This window comes from Neoarius graeffei, chromosome 10, assembly GCF_027579695.1.
Source record: "Neoarius graeffei isolate fNeoGra1 chromosome 10, fNeoGra1.pri, whole genome shotgun sequence".
In the NCBI taxonomy this organism is placed as follows: domain Eukaryota; kingdom Metazoa; phylum Chordata; class Actinopteri; order Siluriformes; family Ariidae; genus Neoarius; species Neoarius graeffei.
In genome coordinates this window covers 77,420,998-77,439,142 of record NC_083578.1, presented here as the reverse complement: position 1 = coordinate 77,439,142, position 18,145 = coordinate 77,420,998, and the positions used below count along the sequence as shown (strand labels likewise).

Sequence of the window (18,145 nt, the reverse complement as noted above, 5' to 3'; positions counted from 1 at the left end):
TTTACAGATGGTGTGATGTTTGCTTCCAGAATTTGCTGGTATTTATTCGAATCCATGCTTCCCTCGACCAGTGAAATGTGCCCTGTGCCACTGGCTGCAACACAACCCCAAAGCATGATCGATCCACACCCATGCTTCAGAGTTGGAGAGGTGTTCTTTTCCTGGAATTTGGCACCCTTTTTCCTCCAAACATACCTTTGCACATTGTGGCCAAAAAGTTCTATTTTGATTTCATCAGTCCACAGGACTTGTTTCCAAAATGCATCAGGTTTATTTAGATGTTCATTTGCAAACTTCAGACACTGAATTTTGTGGCGAGGATGCAGGAAAGGTTTTCTTCTGATGACTCTCCCATGAAGGTCATATTTGTTCAGGTGTCGCTGCATAGTAGAACAGTGCACCACCACTCCAGGGTCTGCTAAATCTTTCTGAAGGTCTTTTGCAGTCAAACGGGTTTTTATTTGCCTTTCTAGCAATCCACCGAGCAGTTCTTTCAGAAAGTTTTCTTCATCTTCCAGACCTCACCTTGATCTCCACTGTTTAACTGCCATTTCTTAATAGCATTGCGATCTGAGGAAACAGCTACCTGAAAACACTTTGCTGTGTTCTTGTAGCCTTCTCCTGCTTTGAGAGCATCAATTATTTTATTATTCAGAATGCGAGGGAGTTGCTGAGAGTAGCCCATGGCTGTTGATTTTAAGGACAAGTTTGAGGAGTCGAAGAATTTATACAGCTTTGAAATCTGCATCATCTGACCTTTCCTAATGAAGAATTTGAACAAGCCACAGCTCAATAAGCTAATTAAGGTCTGGAACCTTGGTTAAGGTTACCTGAGAACTCGAATGTATTGGGGTGCCCAAACTTTCGCATGGTGTTCCTGTTCTTTTTTCACTCTCCAGTTGTACAAAAAAAAATACACATCTTGCAGAAAACGCTGAAAAGAAATGTCTCGTCTTTATCTTTATGCCTTTTGGTGATCAGTTCATCTTCTGCTCACTTAACTATTCACAGTAACGGACATTTTCAGCAAGGGTGCCCAAACTTTTGCATGCCACTGTAGATGTCTCATTTGCTATTTTAAATTTTTATTTTATATATACAATTTTTTTTTTTTTTTGTGCATCTTTGAACACTGCTGATTTAAATGAAGTTATTTTTGCCTTTGTCTCGTCTCCAGCTGTGCTCCTGTGGAGAAGCGGAGGAAGAAGAGGTCCAAGTGGCTGCTGGAGGATGCTATTCCCAACGTAAGCGCCGCTTCTAACCACCTTACAACAGTGTCATTGCTCAAGATAAAGCGTTCTTAGCCTTGCCCCTTAGCTGCACCATTCTGAACTGGATTTCTGTCTGTATAAAACCATGCCGTGGGACTGAACATAAACGGTTTGTCTGCTGTATCCTAGCTTGCTGTGTCGCTGCTCTGTTACTTTATTTCATTCTGCTCTATTGTGTGTGACCGTATTGACTTTTTTTTAAACCTCTCTTAACTGAAGTTCTATTTTATACATTTGCTGCCTCTTCTTTACACTTGCATTCTCTGACATCCCTTTTGCTCCTCTTATCACAGTTGTGCTACACCTACTTTGTTTCTCCTCTTAAAGAGATTACACTTCACTTCTAAAGCTTTTAATGACAAATTCCTCCAGGTTCTCATCCCTAGGCCTGTTTTTCTTTAACAACAACAATCTGACACTCCACTCTAATAGCACAGAACAACTAATTGCATCCCAAATGCCCTGAAACACCCAGCTTCAAAGGATGCTTCAGAATTGCGATAATCGTGTAGCCGTTCCATTGTAGTAAGAGTAATTCTACTTGAGTGTCAGCAATAGACCCCTTCGCATGTTTGTAAACAAACCGACCGTTGCCAGGATGCGCGTGCAGCCTGGACCCAGAAACAATGGCGCTGCCCATAGACCGGCATTATGAGCTGTCAGATTATGCCAAACAATTGTCGTTACAAGATCGAGAATGCTACATAAATAAGTTAACTCTAGCAAGTGGACATCGCCTACCGGATCCGCATTTAATTAAAGAGTGGACGGACGATGTTAGTAAGTTCCCTGGTATACAATGGCCAGATATATACTCGTACCTTATTGACAAGACTTCAGTGTACACCCACGAAAAACTTCGTGCCTACAAGTCTTTAGACGCATATGATTATGTGCGGGCATGTACAACTTGATTAACAATGGGACATTCATATTCATTTTGTTTTAATCAAATTATGCCAGTGATGTGATGGCAATGTGGCTTTAGCTACAACAGCAAATACCAACACTAAACAGCAATTTGCAGGAGGTGATGGCATGAAAGGAATGATAGTGTAAAGAGTGCAGCTAAGAGAAATCAGAGCTGCGTAAAAAGCGAGAGGCAGAGAGCAGAAATGAAACTGAACGGGGCGGGAGCTCGGTTAGAGCAGTCAACGTAAGTTGGCATTTAGAGTGAGGGCACACAATTTTACCTTTCCATCCTTGCTTTAAAATTGTGATTTTCGGCATACACACATGATGATGGCACGAAATCTGGACTGCTTGAGTCAAGCGAGACCTCTCCTACAAACAAAATTGCATGCTAAGCTAAGTTAACATGCTAACAATATTCATTACATTGTGTAACTATGACCCAGCTAATCAGACAAACGTTACCAAAGTATTTTGCTACATCAATAAACGAAGACTAGAAAGAATAAAAAAGAAAGATTTAATAAATAGCCTGATCTTACCTGTGATGAAGTGGGCGCTGCAAACCCGCGCATTTTTGATGGTGCTTTCATCCCAGTCTACACGTTTGATGGCTTGTAGTCATAGACGTCGGCGGGTTTTTGTTTTTTTGGAATGGGTGAGATCCTGCTGGAATTCTGAACATTTTAACCCCATCACTGCTATGATTCTGACACCCGACAACACAACTAGGCATTTCTGAGTCTTTTTTGGGTCCAGGCTGCGCGCGCAATTTCCGCTTACGTATGAATGACGTTTACTGCGAAGGGGTCTATTCAGAGCAGGATAATGGACATCGTGGTGGTGTTTAATGATGCTCTCCCTGCAGAATGAGATGATGTCCACCTGGAGCTCCAATCACCACATGGCGAACATCTTCGACTTTACGCTCGACGAGCTGCAGAGCTTGAAAAGGTGAGACAAACCTGAAGGACTGAGGAAATGCCCCTGCCTGACTTAAAACAGCTTAAAGGGCATATCTTGGGTATATTTAGGAGCAAGATCAATGTAATTCTCTTATTTTATATTGAACTTTGGTCAAATGATCTGTCACATTTTGTGCAATTTTTTTACCTTGCGCAATGCCAGAAAAATTCAGTTGAAATCAAGCCATTTGAGGTGAGTTGCTCCGCCTCTGAAAAAATTTGGCATTTGGATCTCCCGGCAAACATTGAGTTTCGTGACGTCGCGTGCGGGACGCCTCCTTCTGAATCCTACGTCAGCGCTGGTTTGTTTGAGAAAACGACCTGGTGGTTTTCTGCAAACTTCTCCAATGTTATCGCATAATTATTAAAATGGTTAACGGATGTATCGTAGGAGGGTGTAGCAACACCAATCTTGATGGGATTAGTACTCATCGTTGTGCGAGGCACCTGGAAAAACTGGCAACATGCAACAGACCACAGCATCATATGCGGGGCTCACTTCGTAAAGTCTGATGACTTGGAGAACTATTTGCAGTGGGAAACGGGTTTCAAGAAGCAACTTGATCTGAAAAAAGACGCAGTTTCATCTGTTAGAATTCCCAAAGCAATACCATCTCCATTTGTGTCAGTGTCACCAAAGGAGCCAGCCGTGTTCATCTCCCCTGACAGAAGGCGAAGTGCCGCATCCACTGAGGCCCTCGAAGCCGAGGACCAAGCAGAGCCAAGAAAAAGACCAAGAAAATCGGCAATTCACAAGTTGACTGTTGCCAGGGTAAGAAATAAGAGGGACTGTACTCTAAATTAGGTGTTCCTGTGTTTGTCTCTCAGCCTGCTGGCGGATCCGCACGTGACGTCATGAATCAGAATCATTTTTATTGCCAGGTATGTGAACACGCACGAGGAATTTGACTCCGGTTTCACTTGGCTCTCTTAGTACAAACAGATGAAAAAAAAGTGTAGACAAAAAACAAAACACAAAGCTATGTACATGTAGAATCTTTTGGTGCAGAGTGCAAGGATGACTTAGTAAATATAAATATACAGTGTGCACAGAATGACTGTATGAGTGTGCAGATATTTCACAGTTGATGTTACTGATATTTGAGTCCGGTTTTAGCTGTTCATCACAAACAGCCTGAGGGGGGAAAAAATGTTCGTGTCTGGTTGTTTTTGTGTACAGTGATCTATAGCGTCTCCCAGAGGGGAGAAGTTTAAACAAATTGTGACCAGGGTGTGATGGGTCTGCAGAGATGTTTCCTGACTCTGGACAGGTACAGGTCTTGGATGGAGGGCAGGCTGACACCAATAATTTTCTCTGCAGACCTTATTGTCCGTTGCAGTCTGTTCTTGTCCTGCTTGGTGACCGATCCAAACCAAACAGTGATGGAAGAGCAGAGAGCAGACTGAATGATGGCAGAGTAGAATTGTGTCAGCAGCTCCTTAGACAGGTTGAGCTTTCTGAGCTGGCGCAGAAAGTACAACCTCTGTTGGGCCTTTTTGATGATGGTGATTGTGTTGGTCTCCCACTTCAGGTCCTGGAAGATTGTGGAGCCCAGAAACCTGAAGGTTTCAACAGCAGTCACAGTGGTGTTGGTGATGGGCGGCAGAGTGGGGGGGGCTCCTCCTAAAGTCCACAGTCATCTCCACAGTGTTGAGCATTTTCAGCTCCAGGTTGTTCTGACCGCACTAACAGTCCAGCCGTTCAACCTCCCGTCTGTATGCAGACTCGTCACTGTCTTGGATGAGGCCGATGACCGTTGTGTCGTCTGCAAATTTCAGGAGTTTAACAGATGGGTCTCTTGAGGTGCAGTCGGTATAAAAGGAGAATAGCAGTGGGGAGAGCGCACACCCCTGGGGGGTGCCAGTGCTGATAGTCTGGGTGCTGGATGTGATGCTCCCCAGCCTCACCTGCTGCTTCCTGTCAGTCAGGAAGTTTATAATCCACTGACAGGTGGAGGAGGGCACAGTGAGCTGGGTGAGCTTGGTGTGGAGGATGTCTGGAACAAAGGTGTTGAACACCGAACTGAAGTCTACGAACAGGATCCTGGCGTACGTCCCTGCAGTGTCGAGGTGTTGCAGGATGTAGTGCAGTCCCATATTGATTGCATCATCCGCTGACCTGTTTGCCCGGTAGGCAAACTGCAGGGGGTCCAGCAGGGGGTTTGTGATGTCCTTCAGGTGTGACAACACCAGTCTCTCGAAGGACTTCATGACTACAGATGTGAGGGCTACAGGCCTGTAGTCATTCAGTCCTGTGACGGTGGTTTTCTTGGGAACCGGGATTATTGTGGAGCATTGGAAGCATGAGGGGACTTCACACAGCTCCAAGGATCTATTGAAGATCTGGGTGAAGATGAGGGGCCAGCTGATCAGCACAGACCTTCAGGTGGTGTTTACATTAGACCGTATCAGCGGATCATCAGATTAACGTTTTTAAAACGATTCGCGTGCACACAGCAACGCCAATACACGGATACGCTTGGCTCCGCAGGCATCCTGCACTCCAAATCACTCCGCCCTGAACAGCGAGTGCCCTCTGGAGGGTGCGCACTCTGGCCCTGCGCAGCTCACAGAGCGCGTGAGTGAAGCGCACGAGCAGTGATTCGGGACAAATAGCAGGCAGTGAAAGTCCACGCCGTTTTTCAGCAGTCGCGTCACATGACCAACGTAGCATGACCAACGCCAGCGAATCAGGAAGGTGGATGTCAGTGACGTTGTCCAATGACCACGTCAGCTAGAGCTCAGCACAGCGCATCCTCGTTCCTCAATGTTTACACAGCACCGGATCAGATACGTAATGGATTGAATACGTGGGCCCTGGCGGATTCAAGTTGTTCCGCCTGTGGAGTCGTTTCCCGGCGTTTTAATGTGAACAGACAGTGCATCCGCGACGAAAACGAGACGGATATGGTCTAATGTAAACACCACCTCAGACAGGAGGGTGACGCACTGTCTGGGCCGGGTGCCTTCCTGATCATCTGTCTGTGAAAAAGCTGACAAACATCCTATTCACAGATCAAGTGCTGGTGTGGGGTCAGAGGCGAGAGGAGGCAGAACAGCAGGGGGTGTAAAATGGGTCTTTAATGTCTGAGGGGGGAGAGGTGTGAATGTGTCAAATTTGCAGTAGAACACATTCAACTTGTCAGCCAGTTGATGGTTCATTGCAGTGTTGGGGGATGGTCTCCTGTAGCTGGTGATATTCTTCAGGCCTATCCACACTGACGCCGGATCGTTGGCTGAAAAGCTGTTTTTGATCCTTTCAGCGTAGCTCCTCTTAGCTGCTTTCACCTCTTTCATCACTGACTACGTTTACATGCACATCCAAATCGAGCTGCTGTCGGTAATCGAGCTGAAGGTCCCAGCAGGGTGCCAGAGAAATCCAATCCTACATGCACACAATGAAATCGGGCTATTGTGTGAGGTCCATTGTGCACCCGAGCCACAGGTGGCGCTTCACGCCCCATCGTGTTGGTACACTTCCGGTTGTCGTCATGAAGAGCTATTCCAGAGTGTAAACAAAGTTATCAGTTCCGTGTTCTCATTGCGCGTTTTTCTCCCGTCCATGAATTTTAATATATTCAACTCCTTAAGCTGAATGAGCATGAACTCTGTCTCCTCATTGCTCCAGAAGTGCACGTTTCTGCTTGCCTGTGGCAGTGGGGGCGTGGTCAAGCGCCGGTCTGTGACAGGAGGGCGGAGCCAGGGAAGGTGAGTGGCAGAATCACTACACCTGACGGTAATTAACCTGTTTGTGCGTCTTCCCAGGACCGCGCCCTATTTAAGGAGGCAGAGGGAGAGCAGAGGGGAGAGCTCATCCCGGGACTAGAACACAGCGTGTGTGTGTGTCAAGAATAAAAGTAGGCTGTTAAACTGAAAAGTCTGACAATAAAAAGCCTATTAGTACCAGAAGCTTTGTCCTGCCGTCCTCTGTGCTCCACCCACACTTCAGAGAGCTCTACATCGCCAATTTCTCTTCTTCGTTTGTTCCTCCTGACCTCTTCTGCTGCTCGCTACTACTGTTGTCATGCCGACCGAGGCTGTTGTGTTTCCCGCTTGTGGTCTCGTCACTTCCGGAAGGGGCAGTAAGTAGCTCGACAACTAGCTCGATAGGGTATACATGCACAAAGTAGCTCGGCAGAAATCGCATAAACTAGGTCGTGTAGCTCGATTCCGAGAAATCAAGTTCGGTTCAATTTCAGCCGAATTAAGGTGTATACATGGCATTTTGAACTTCGATTTCAGTTGAGCAATGGCAGAAATTCGATTCTCTCTATGTGCATGTAAACGTAGTGAGTGTGTTTCTGGCCTGTTTGTACAGGACTCTGTCCCCACTTCTGTAGGCCTCCTCCTTGGCCTGGTGAAGCTGCCTGAGTTTTGCAGTGAACCAGGGTTTGTTGTATGTGCGGAAGGTCTTGGTGGGCACACACACATCCTCACAAAAACTGATGTAAGATGTCACGGTATCAGTCAGTTCATGCAGGTCTGAAGCTGCAGCCTAAAAACACTCCAATCAGTGCAGTCAAAGCAGGCTTGTAGTTCCACTTTGGCCTTATCGAACCATTTCACCATCTTGACTAGAGGCTTGGCAGATTTCAGCTTCTGCCTGTAGGTCGGGATAAGATGAACAATGCAGTGATCAGATAGTCCCAAGGCTGCACGAGGGACAGAGTGGTAGGAGTCCTTTAAAACAGTGTAACAATGGTCCAGAGTGTTAGTGTCCCTGGTGGGACACTTAATGTGCTGTTTTTATATTTTGGCAGTTTGTGGCTGAGGTTTGCTCGGTTAGTCACCCAAAACAATGAGCAAAGAGTCTGGGTGTTTTTTCTCCACGTTGTTTATCTGGTCAGCCAGGTGTTGTAACGCCTCATTAATACACGCCTGAGGAGGGATGTAGACTCCAACCAGAATCTCATCTCATTATCTCTAGCCGCTTTATCCTGTTCTACAGGGTCGCAGGCAAGCTGGAGCCTATCCCAGCTGACTACGGGCGAAAGGCGGGGTACACCCTGGACAAGTCGCCAGGTCATCACAGGGCTGACACGTAGACACAGACAACCATTCACACCTACGGTCAATTTAGAGTCACCAGTTAACCTAACCTGCATGTCTTTGGACTGTGGGGGAAACCGGAGCACCCGGAGGAAACCCACGCGGACACGGGGAGAACATGCAAACTCCGCACAGAAAGGCCCTCGCCGGCCACGGGGCTCGAACCCGGACCTTCTTGCTGTGAGGCGACAGCGCTAACCACTACACCACCGTGCCGCCCTCCAACCAGAATAAACAAGGAAACTCTTGGGGAGCATAAAACGGTTTGCAGTTTATGAATGTCTCCAGATGAGGACTGCATGATTTTGTTTAGAACAGTGACATCAGTACACCAACCTTCGTTAATGTAAAAGCAGACTCCGCCTCCCCTCGTTTTCCCCGGGAGCTCCGTTTTGCGGTCCGCTCGGTGGAGGTGAAATCCAGGCAGGTGGAGAGAAGTGTCCGGGATGTGCTCACCGAGCCAGGTTTCAGTGAAGCACAAGGCAGCAGATCTGTTAAAATCCGTGTTCATCGAGTTGAGGAGCAGCAGTTCGTCCATTTTGTTGGCCAGAGAGCAGACATTAGCCAGGTGAATAGATGGGAGCGCAGTGCGAAACCCCCGCTGCCTCAGTCTGACAAGCGCACCAGCTCGCTTCCCCCGGTGTCTCCGGCGTCCTCGGCGGAGACCATAGAGAGCTGCTGCTCCTCCAACAAGTAACTCTGGAAAACTTTCCGGATCGATGGAATAACCACCAGTAAAGTTTTTTCAATGTTTGGGTTCTTCTCTGGAGTATGTGACCAGAGAAGAAGCGCAAGAAATGCACAAAAACGTAGAAAGTACGAGAGAGCGAAGTACCGAGGCAACCGTCCGTGGCATCATCTTGGTTCAATATTGCTCCAGACTCCCTTGGGATTTTTCCAGACGCGTTTTGGTTTATTTTTTTTCTGCTGTAGACAAATGGCCTTGTGCAAAATTACTCTTCTGGATGAGTGTGTAAAGGGACATACTTTCATATAAAAAAAAAACCCACTAAATTGGTCCAGGATATGCACATTAAAATGACCCTCGTGATGAGAATAGTTTATATACAGTATGTACTAGAACACAGTCCTTGATTCATTTAGATCAGAATATGTTGATTTAATTAGCTCATCTGGTCGTAAGGCCAATGAGCTGTTGCCATGGCATGGCGTCCATCATCCGTCTACAATTCCTTTAAATCGTATCTCCTCTGTCAGTTCTCCATGGGTTTCCGTTCTGATTGTTTTTGTTTGAAAGAACTCATCACTCCGCACACAACTCCATTGTTGTTTTGTCAAATTTTTTGCTAACAAGTTAGTAATTAGGCCTCTCGCTAGAGTTTTCTCTTCACATTTTCTCATCTGATTTCAGTTCTGATTGTTTTGGGTAGATCTTCCCTTGAGGAACAAAGCTTGGTTGTTTGTTGATTTTCCTGTTGTAAACTATTTGTTTACAACTTAGTTTATTTTCAGTTAAAGGTGGGGTATGAGATTTTGGAATAACGGTTCCCACAAGCTATATTTTGAAAAGAAACGCGCCCGCCCTCGCCATGCTCCCACCCCCTGCGTCTCCACCCCTCCTCCCCCTTATAAAGCCTGAGAAAGTCAGCCTTTATAATGGGTGTCTATTGCGTTACACACCAGTGGAGAGTGTAGAGAGCTTGGAAAAATAGCTCAAACTTTCTCATTTAAACTGTGTTTTCAGCCCCAATTTTCACTCCACACACACAATTTTCTCAAAAGTAGTAGCCACACTTGTCCTGATTCACACAATGTGTCTACCTACACAATAGGACTTGCAGTTTTTGAATGAGAAGCCTGAAAGTGAGGAGAGGACAGGCGCGCAGCCCCAGACTGCCATTATAAACTTGGCAGAAAAGTCACTCGTTTTTAACTCGCTCTAGTGACCTCATTTTTTACACTACAGACAAAAATTACATCAGTGTGTTCAGGAGATCCTTGTGGCGCTCATTGTGAAAGAATTTTGTGAATATCTCCTTCCGTTTTCGTGTAAATCCCCGTTGTTTGGAGGGAGCGCACTGAGAAAATCCTGCACTCTGTGTGACGCTCTGTGTGACACTCTGCTCGCAGCACGCGGGTTGGGGGAGGGGCTGCTCTCTCTCACTCACTCACACACACACACACACACACACACACACACACACAGAAGGGCTGGGCTGCTTGCGGGCTTCAGTCTGATTGACGTGTCAGTATCCAATCATTTTGAGGTGGTACCTCGATATGATTGGATGGCGTTTTTCCTTTCTTTTACACTGTAGACTGGATTAAAATATTTCGTTTTTGGGTCAAACCTTCTATTGTACTGATTGCAACATGGGTGTGAGGAGCTTTTCAAGCAGTATGGTAAATAGTTCTGAAAAAAATCTCATACCCCACCTTTAAATCATATCTCCTCCCTGAGTTCTCAATGGATTTTAGGTCTAGTTTTATTTGAAAGAACTAGACCTTCTGCACAACACTTGGTCATTGTGCTGTCAATTTTTTGCAAAGGAACTGCTAATTAGGTCAACTTGATGAATTTTGAGACTTCTCATTAGAATTGTATCTCCTTTCGCAGTTCTCACCTGATTTCAGTTCTGATCGATATTTTGATTAGATCTTCCCCTCGGGGAACAAAACCTGGTCGTTTGTTTGTTGGTTGTCTTTACAACTTAGTTTATTTTCAGTTAAATCATATCTCCTCAGAGTTCTCAATGGATTTCAGTTCTGGTTGTTTTATTTGAAAGAAGTAGACCTTCTGCACAAAACTTGGTCATTGTATTGTCAAGTTTTGCTGACAAACTAGTAATTAGGTAAACTTTTCTTCTGACTAGAATTGTATCTCGTGTCTCATTTATCATGCAAATTCAGTTCTGATCGATGTTTTGGGTCGCTCTTCCGTCAAGAAACAAAATTTTAGTCTTTTGTTGATTTTCCTGTTGTAAATAATTAGTCGTGGATGTCGGTCCTCTCTGACATTCACGTTTCAGTTCTGTTTGTTTTTGGTCGTCATGGTTGTTTTTGATGGCTGGCCAGATGAGCGACTACGTCCTTGACGTTCTGGTTTTCTAAAACGGCAGCTCTTATAACATTGACGGGAACTAACCTGTTTCATGATTATTCCCTAACATTAAATCTAACTCTAAATGGATAATGAATGATGTGCTTCAGTCAATAAGCAATTGTAATTAGTGGCAAATTGCCTTAAGAATGAAGCACTTTGGAGCTATTGGAAGCATTTTTGTATTTATATTGTCGTCTTATCAGCTTGTCTTGAGTAAGGTTTTCCTTTTTTCTGAGTTCTCTATTATAAATACAGCAGGGTGCAGAAGGTGGTGGGTTTTTTTTATTTTATTTATTTATTTTTTTTAGTGAGCAAGTTATAAAATGCTTTCAGAAAGATAAAAACGTGTCGGCAGCAAGACGGCTGTCCCAAACATGAGGTACGATATGTAACTCGGAGGATCAAAATGATGTTACACCAGAGTTTGGAAGCAGTTCATGGGCTTGCAGATGATTAGGGAATATTTATTTTACATTTAGAAATGGACATCCAGTGGTGATATGATGAGAGCAGTCGTCTTAATTGTGTTTTGAGGGTGTGCAAATTCTTGCACTTGAGTTTTTTTTTTTTTTTTTCTTTTAATTTTTTTTAAATTAAATTATTGCTCCTGTGTGCTATAGCTGTAGCATTCAGTTTCATCTTTTTATCCTCCCTCTGGTGATGGTCTTATCGGCACCACAGTGGATAAGAAGTGGAACACCGCTTCTCTTTGTCCACAAGCTTTATAATAATTGAATCTTTTAATAATAATCGAATGCCAGCTCTGCTCCTTTGACTTTTTTCCTTCTTTTCTCTCTCTTTCTGTGGGCGTGTATGTCTGAGCATGTGGCACGCGTAACCTTTCCCTTTTCTTCTAATTGAATTAAATAGCCAATTATTGACTTCTGAACAATCACTTTAATTTGCATGCGCTCCCCTTTTTGAGGAGTTTAAAAGGTTCTGTCGGTTTTATTTTTTTTTCCCCCCCTCCTCCAGCTGAAATCATTTTTAGCAAGAGAGAATGAAGCGATTTAATTACACTTCTCGGTAAAGGTTATCATCTCCCTAGCAGGCTTGAATAATAAGAGTGCGATAAACAGTGCAGGGACAATCGGTGCAGAGACGCAGTTACAAGAATTTCTGAGAGCTTGTTGACGTCTTTTATATAAAAAAAAAAAGTGTGAAATAGTTTCTCTGTTCAGAGAAGGCCATGTTTGGCTCCCAAACCAAGTGGGGTTCTTTTGAATCCTGATTTCTGTTCTATACAGAGCTCAGCTGGAGGCAGCCAGCCGGTGTGATGAGATGCAGTAAACGCAGTGTACTGTGTAGTACTAAGACACTGTGACTTTGGGTTCACGAGTGGTTTCGGAGATGGGAAGAAGAAAGAAATAACTCTCTGAACTTTTTGCACATCTATTTTTCTCTCTCTCTAGTACTAGTTCCGGACGGACGTTCAGTCTGGATCAGGACTCAACAGATGCAGCGAGCACTTCAGGCTCTGCCGCTACCAGTGTGTCCTACGACTTCAGGTACGACACATTTCGCACTTTCAGAGGCCTCTTCATTCCTTAAAGAGGAATACGTGCACAGTAGGGCTGCAATTAATTTAGCAATTACTTTTTAATAATTATCTAACCAAATAAATCTATCAGTTAATCGTTTCTTAATTGTTTTTTTTTTATAAATATCAAATACAATTAAATTTCAGTCAAATGCAATCCACAATGCTGTCTTAGGGTTTTTTTTTTTAATGAAATAATAGATTCTGAATTAATCATATATAAATGTAAAGTACAAAATGGCACTTGGTGTTTACAGGCACATGCATGAAATTAATAAATACGGATGTACACCTGGGATAAGAGGACATACCATGGTTAAGCAGCAGCACATTTCATCTACAGAAGCTTTTCATTGCAGAACAAAAATGATAACATGAATTTATTTTTTTCACGGTTCGGTTTCCATCAAATCCTGTGCTCTGATTGGCTGGCGAGCGGGTCCGTATCCTACGGTACGGACGCTGGTTACGGACCTCTGGCGACTTGCTCATTCACAACAAACATGGTAGCAATTTTTGTCAACTTTTTTTTTTATAAGATTTATTTGTAAGATTTTTATCAAAAATCTTAAATTTTTGCCAGCATTTCTCAGCATAATAGCATTCATTTTACATCATGGGTGGTGATGACAGTCTTCAGTGAAAGCGAGTTTTACTACCCTGAGGAAGAAGAAATGAAAAACATTTCAGGAGAAAGCTAAAAACCTCTAACTTGCTAACGCCAAGCAAAAACATGGCTGAATCCTGAATGACTCCTATTTGTATAAATAGGGGACTACATAGGCGGCAAAATGTAGTTTTTTTCCTGCCATGGAAGTGCACTTGTATACCGAGGAGGAAGCCATTTGCGTTACAGCCATGAATGAGGATTCAAAATGGCGGCTCGGCTCGGTTTTCGCTTTCGGGCGCTCTCGTTTTCTGTTAGAATTTGGTAAAGAAAAAAATATCATTTACCAGCTTAAGGTCGGTCCGTATGGTGAAATACCGTGACCTCGGCCCAGACAGCCTCGCTCAGTACTTTCAAGACTTCGATCACGGTATTTCACCATACGGACCTCCCAGCTGGTAAATAACGTATATTAATTTTCTGTGTGTGGACTCGAAAGCTTTGGGTTTAATTTAGGTTTCAGTGCCTGGAATTCAGGAATCGGTTATTTGGTCTTGACTCTTGGTATCCTTGGTGTGAATTGACTAAAGGATGGTGACTCAATGACATGCATCGTATAATAAGTATATTTAGAAATTATTTCACCAGACTGCTATATAACTCCGTTATCTGTAGCCACTTATCCTGTGCAGGGTCGTGGGCAAGCTGTAGCTGATCCCAGCTGACTATGGGCGAGAGGCGGGGTACACCCTGGACAAGTTGCCAGGTCATCGCATACATGATGCATGGAGATAAACAAACATTCACACCTACGGTCAATTTAGAGCCACCGATTAGCCTAACCTGCATGTCTTTTGGACTGTGGGGGAAACCGGAGCACCCGGAGGAAACCCATGCAGACACGGGGAGAACATGCAAACTCTGCACAGAAAGGCCCCTGTCAGCTACTGGACTTGAACCCAGAACCTTCTTGCTGTGAGGTGACCGTGCCAACCACTACACCACCGTGCCACCCTATATAATTTTATTTCAGAAATACTGTTAACACTATGATAAATTCTGTATAAGCCAGTACACAATTTTAAAAGAAAATATAGTGAACTTGTGTGTGCGCACGTCATAGTGACACATTCAGTACGAGTGGAAACTAGAGGAATTCTGCCTCAAGAATATGTTATTTACCAGCTGGGAGGTCCGTATGGTGAAATACCGTGACCGAGGTCTTGAAAGTACTGAGCGAGGCCCTCTGGGCCGAGGTCAGTATTCAAGGCCGGGGTCACGGTATTTCACCATACAGACCGACCTTAAGCTGGTAAATAATATATTTATTTTTTCTTTACCAAATTCTAACAGAAAACGAGAGCGCCCAAAAGGGAAAACCGAGCTGAGCCGCCATTTTGAATCCTCATTCACGGCTGTAATGCAAATGGCTTCCTCCTCGGTATACAAGTGCACTTCCATGGCAGGAAAAACTACATTTTGCTGCCTATGTAGTCCCCTATTTATACAAATAGGAGTCATTCAGGATTCAGCCATGTTTTTGCTGGGTGTTAGCAACAATTACAGGTTTTTAGCTTTCTCCTGAAATGTTTATTTTATTTCTTCTTCCTCAGGGTAGTAAAACTCGCTTTCGCTGTGAAGACTGTCGTTATCGATATCCATGCTGTAAAATTAATGCTATTCTCCTGAGAAATGCTGGCAAAAATTTAAGATTATCAAAAATCTTATAAATAAATCTTAGATAAATGTTGACAAAAAATTCTACACTGTTTTTTATTGTTGTGAACGAGCGAGTCACCAGAGGTCCGTAACTGGGGTCCATATCGTAGGATACGGACCCGCTCGCCAGCCAATCAGAGCGCAGGATTTGATGGAAACCGCACCATGAAAAAAATAACTAACAATTTTATAGCAAAATACTGAACACGAGTAAATCCACAGGTGTGCAAATATAAATTACAGGTAAATTGCTTATTGATTTTATCTTGAAAATAACAATCTGGCCCAAACAACCAAACCTAAAAATCAACCACCATAATTTGTGTACATTAGACGTCATTTTCATCAATTTCTTCTCACTTGCAGCATACAGGTGTCTACACTAATGTGCTTTTACACAGGTGTGTTCAATCAAATAATAGAATGGGAATAAAACATTTTTATTCTCCTCTGAAATTTTAGCAATTTCTTTAATACAGTGTAAAACCATGATTAATATTCATAAGGATATTTGCATTTTATCCACTAATGTTTACCGAAAGGAAGATGTGTAACCTTAATGTAAAGTAACGGTCTAAATTGTCATAGGATATCCCAGGAAGTCTAACTTCTCAACCAATTGGGATATAAAATACATGGGTTTCCCTACGACAGTGAGACTGGAATAGTGGTCTCTCATGATAATGGTCTGAATGAATGATGATAAAGTCCATATTTATACCTCTGCTCCAAAGGGGGGAGGGGTGTGTGTGTGTGTGTGTGTGTGTGTACTGGTTTACCTCTGTCCGTCCATATCACCGTATTTCCATCTGTCTGAAATGGCCTTTTTCTCAGCAACCACAAATCATAGCCACTTGGTCCCAAACTTCAGCTTGGGGTTCGATACCATGCATACCGTTTTCAGGTCTGTCGCACATCAACTTCCTGTTTACCGACTGAATGTATCTTCAAAATTTTCATAACGCTTTTCTCAGCAACTACAAATCACAACTGCTTGATATTTATACCCCTGCTCCGAAGGAAGTGGGGAGGGTACTGGTTTACATCCGTCTGTCCGAAACACCCTTTTTCTCAGCAGCCACAAATCATAGCCACTTGGTACTTGAACCACAAGCTGAAGTTTGGTGCCTTTACCGTTTTCAGGTCTGTCGCACATCGACTTCCTGTTTACCGACCGAATTTATTTACGAAACATATGGCGTGGATTTTGACGCTATTTCAAAATGCCAGTTTACCAGGATGCTATTTGAAATCCCTGGGGAGAGACACTGCTCTTTACTTACTTGTTTCAGGGTTCATTATTTGTTGAAGTCAACATTCATAATAAGTGTCCTGTTCTTTCGATCGCTTGCGTTCTGATATAAGCGAGAGCGGGGGGATACGTAAGTGAGCAGTCGCTCATGGTTGAGCTTGTTTCCAGACTGATGTAGCAGTTTGGGGTGGTGAAAGGGTTAAATCATTGTTGCGTTTGTCAGAAGTTGTTTAGCTAGGTGTTTCTCACAGATTCACGGCTGACTAACATTGCGTCATTCATATTTGCAGCTATTTGATTGTCTTTATAGCTTTAATACATGGTATTTTAACTCATTGATTTAGTCCTTCAGTTTCCATGATTTTGTAGACTTTGCTTTTTCAACCTTTTTTGCATCGAGAGTTCAGCATGCTTGTTTGCTTGACGGAGAATCTGTTCTCAAAGCAGTGGTTTAGGGTTTGCTTCAAAAGCTTAGATGGATAAAACCAGCCTGCTGCTGCATTTGGGCTTCACCTTGAAATTATTTCCCGTTTCGAACGTGACGATCTTGTGGGACGGTATGTTCACTCTTCAGTCACTTGTACTCAGTCACCACTTCATCCTGTTCGGGCTAGCAGTGGGTCTGGAGCCTGTCCCAGGAACAGTGGGTGCGAGGCTGGAATACACCCTGGACGGGGCGACAAATTTATCACACAGAAGCACATGTTCACACCTCAGGACAATTTAACGATCATAGCCGATTGTCTACCAACATGTTTGGGATGATGTTAGAGCTGGAGAGAACCCAGATGAGCACAGGGAGAACATGTGAACCTCCATACAGGCAGGAACCCGGGCTCAGGATCGAACCAGTGACCCTGGATATCTCATCTCATTATCTCTAGCCGCTTTATCCTGTTCTACAGGGTCGCAGGCAAGCTGGAGCCTATCCCAGCTGACTACGGGCGAAAGGCGGGGTACACCCTGGACAAGTCGCCAGGTCATCACAGGGCTGACACATAGACACAGACAACCATTCACACTCACATTCACACCTACGGCCAATTTAGAGTCACCAGTTAACCTAACCTGCATGTCTTTGGACTGTGGGGGAAACCGGAGCACCCGGAGGAAACCCACGCGGACACGGGGAGAACATGCAAACTCCGCACAGAAAGGCCCTCGCCGGCCATGGGGTTCGAACCCGGACCTTCTTGCTGTGAGGCAACAGTGCTAACTAGTACACCACCGTGCCGCCGACCCTGGATATGTCCTTTTGAAAATTTAATACACTTTGACAGCTACAGACCAAAGTCATATATAAATAAAAAAATTTATAGTGAAAGTAAGAAATGCCGTTACCGACTTGCTCAACTAAGACTGATTTGACTTCATTGATTGTGGGTTGACTCTCATTAAAACAGGATGGGTGTCATAACTTATGCAACATACATGTACTGTACATGCATGTGTTTTTCACTGATAAAACGTAAAAGGCTAATTAAATAATCAGATGAACTGAGACAATCACGGTCTGAAGCAAATTAAATCATCTTGTACCGGTAACTTAAACACACAATACAAGTTACATGTACAACCCCGATTCCAAAAAAGTTGGGACAAAGTACAATTTGTAAATAAAAACGGAATGCAATGATGTGGAAGTTTCAAAATTCCATATTTTATTCAGAATAGAACATAGATGACATATCAAATGTTTAAACTGAGAAAATGTATCATGTAAAGAGAAAAATTAGGTGATTTTAAATTTCATGACAACAACACGT

General features: G+C 43.8%; 1 protein-coding gene across 2 annotated transcripts in view; it reads left to right on the top strand.

Annotated features, from left to right (window-relative positions):
• phf19 (PHD finger protein 19) overlaps positions 1-18,145 on the top strand; it is a 127,540-nt gene that overhangs the window by 94,500 nt on the left and 14,895 nt on the right. For both annotated transcript variants that reach the window (XM_060932351.1, XM_060932352.1), the window contains 3 exons: positions 1,178-1,244; positions 3,052-3,137; positions 12,674-12,769. In XM_060932351.1, coding sequence (XP_060788334.1) covers positions 1,178-1,244; positions 3,052-3,137; positions 12,674-12,769 — 249 coding nt within the window. The remainder of the gene's footprint in view (positions 1-1,177; positions 1,245-3,051; positions 3,138-12,673; positions 12,770-18,145) is intronic.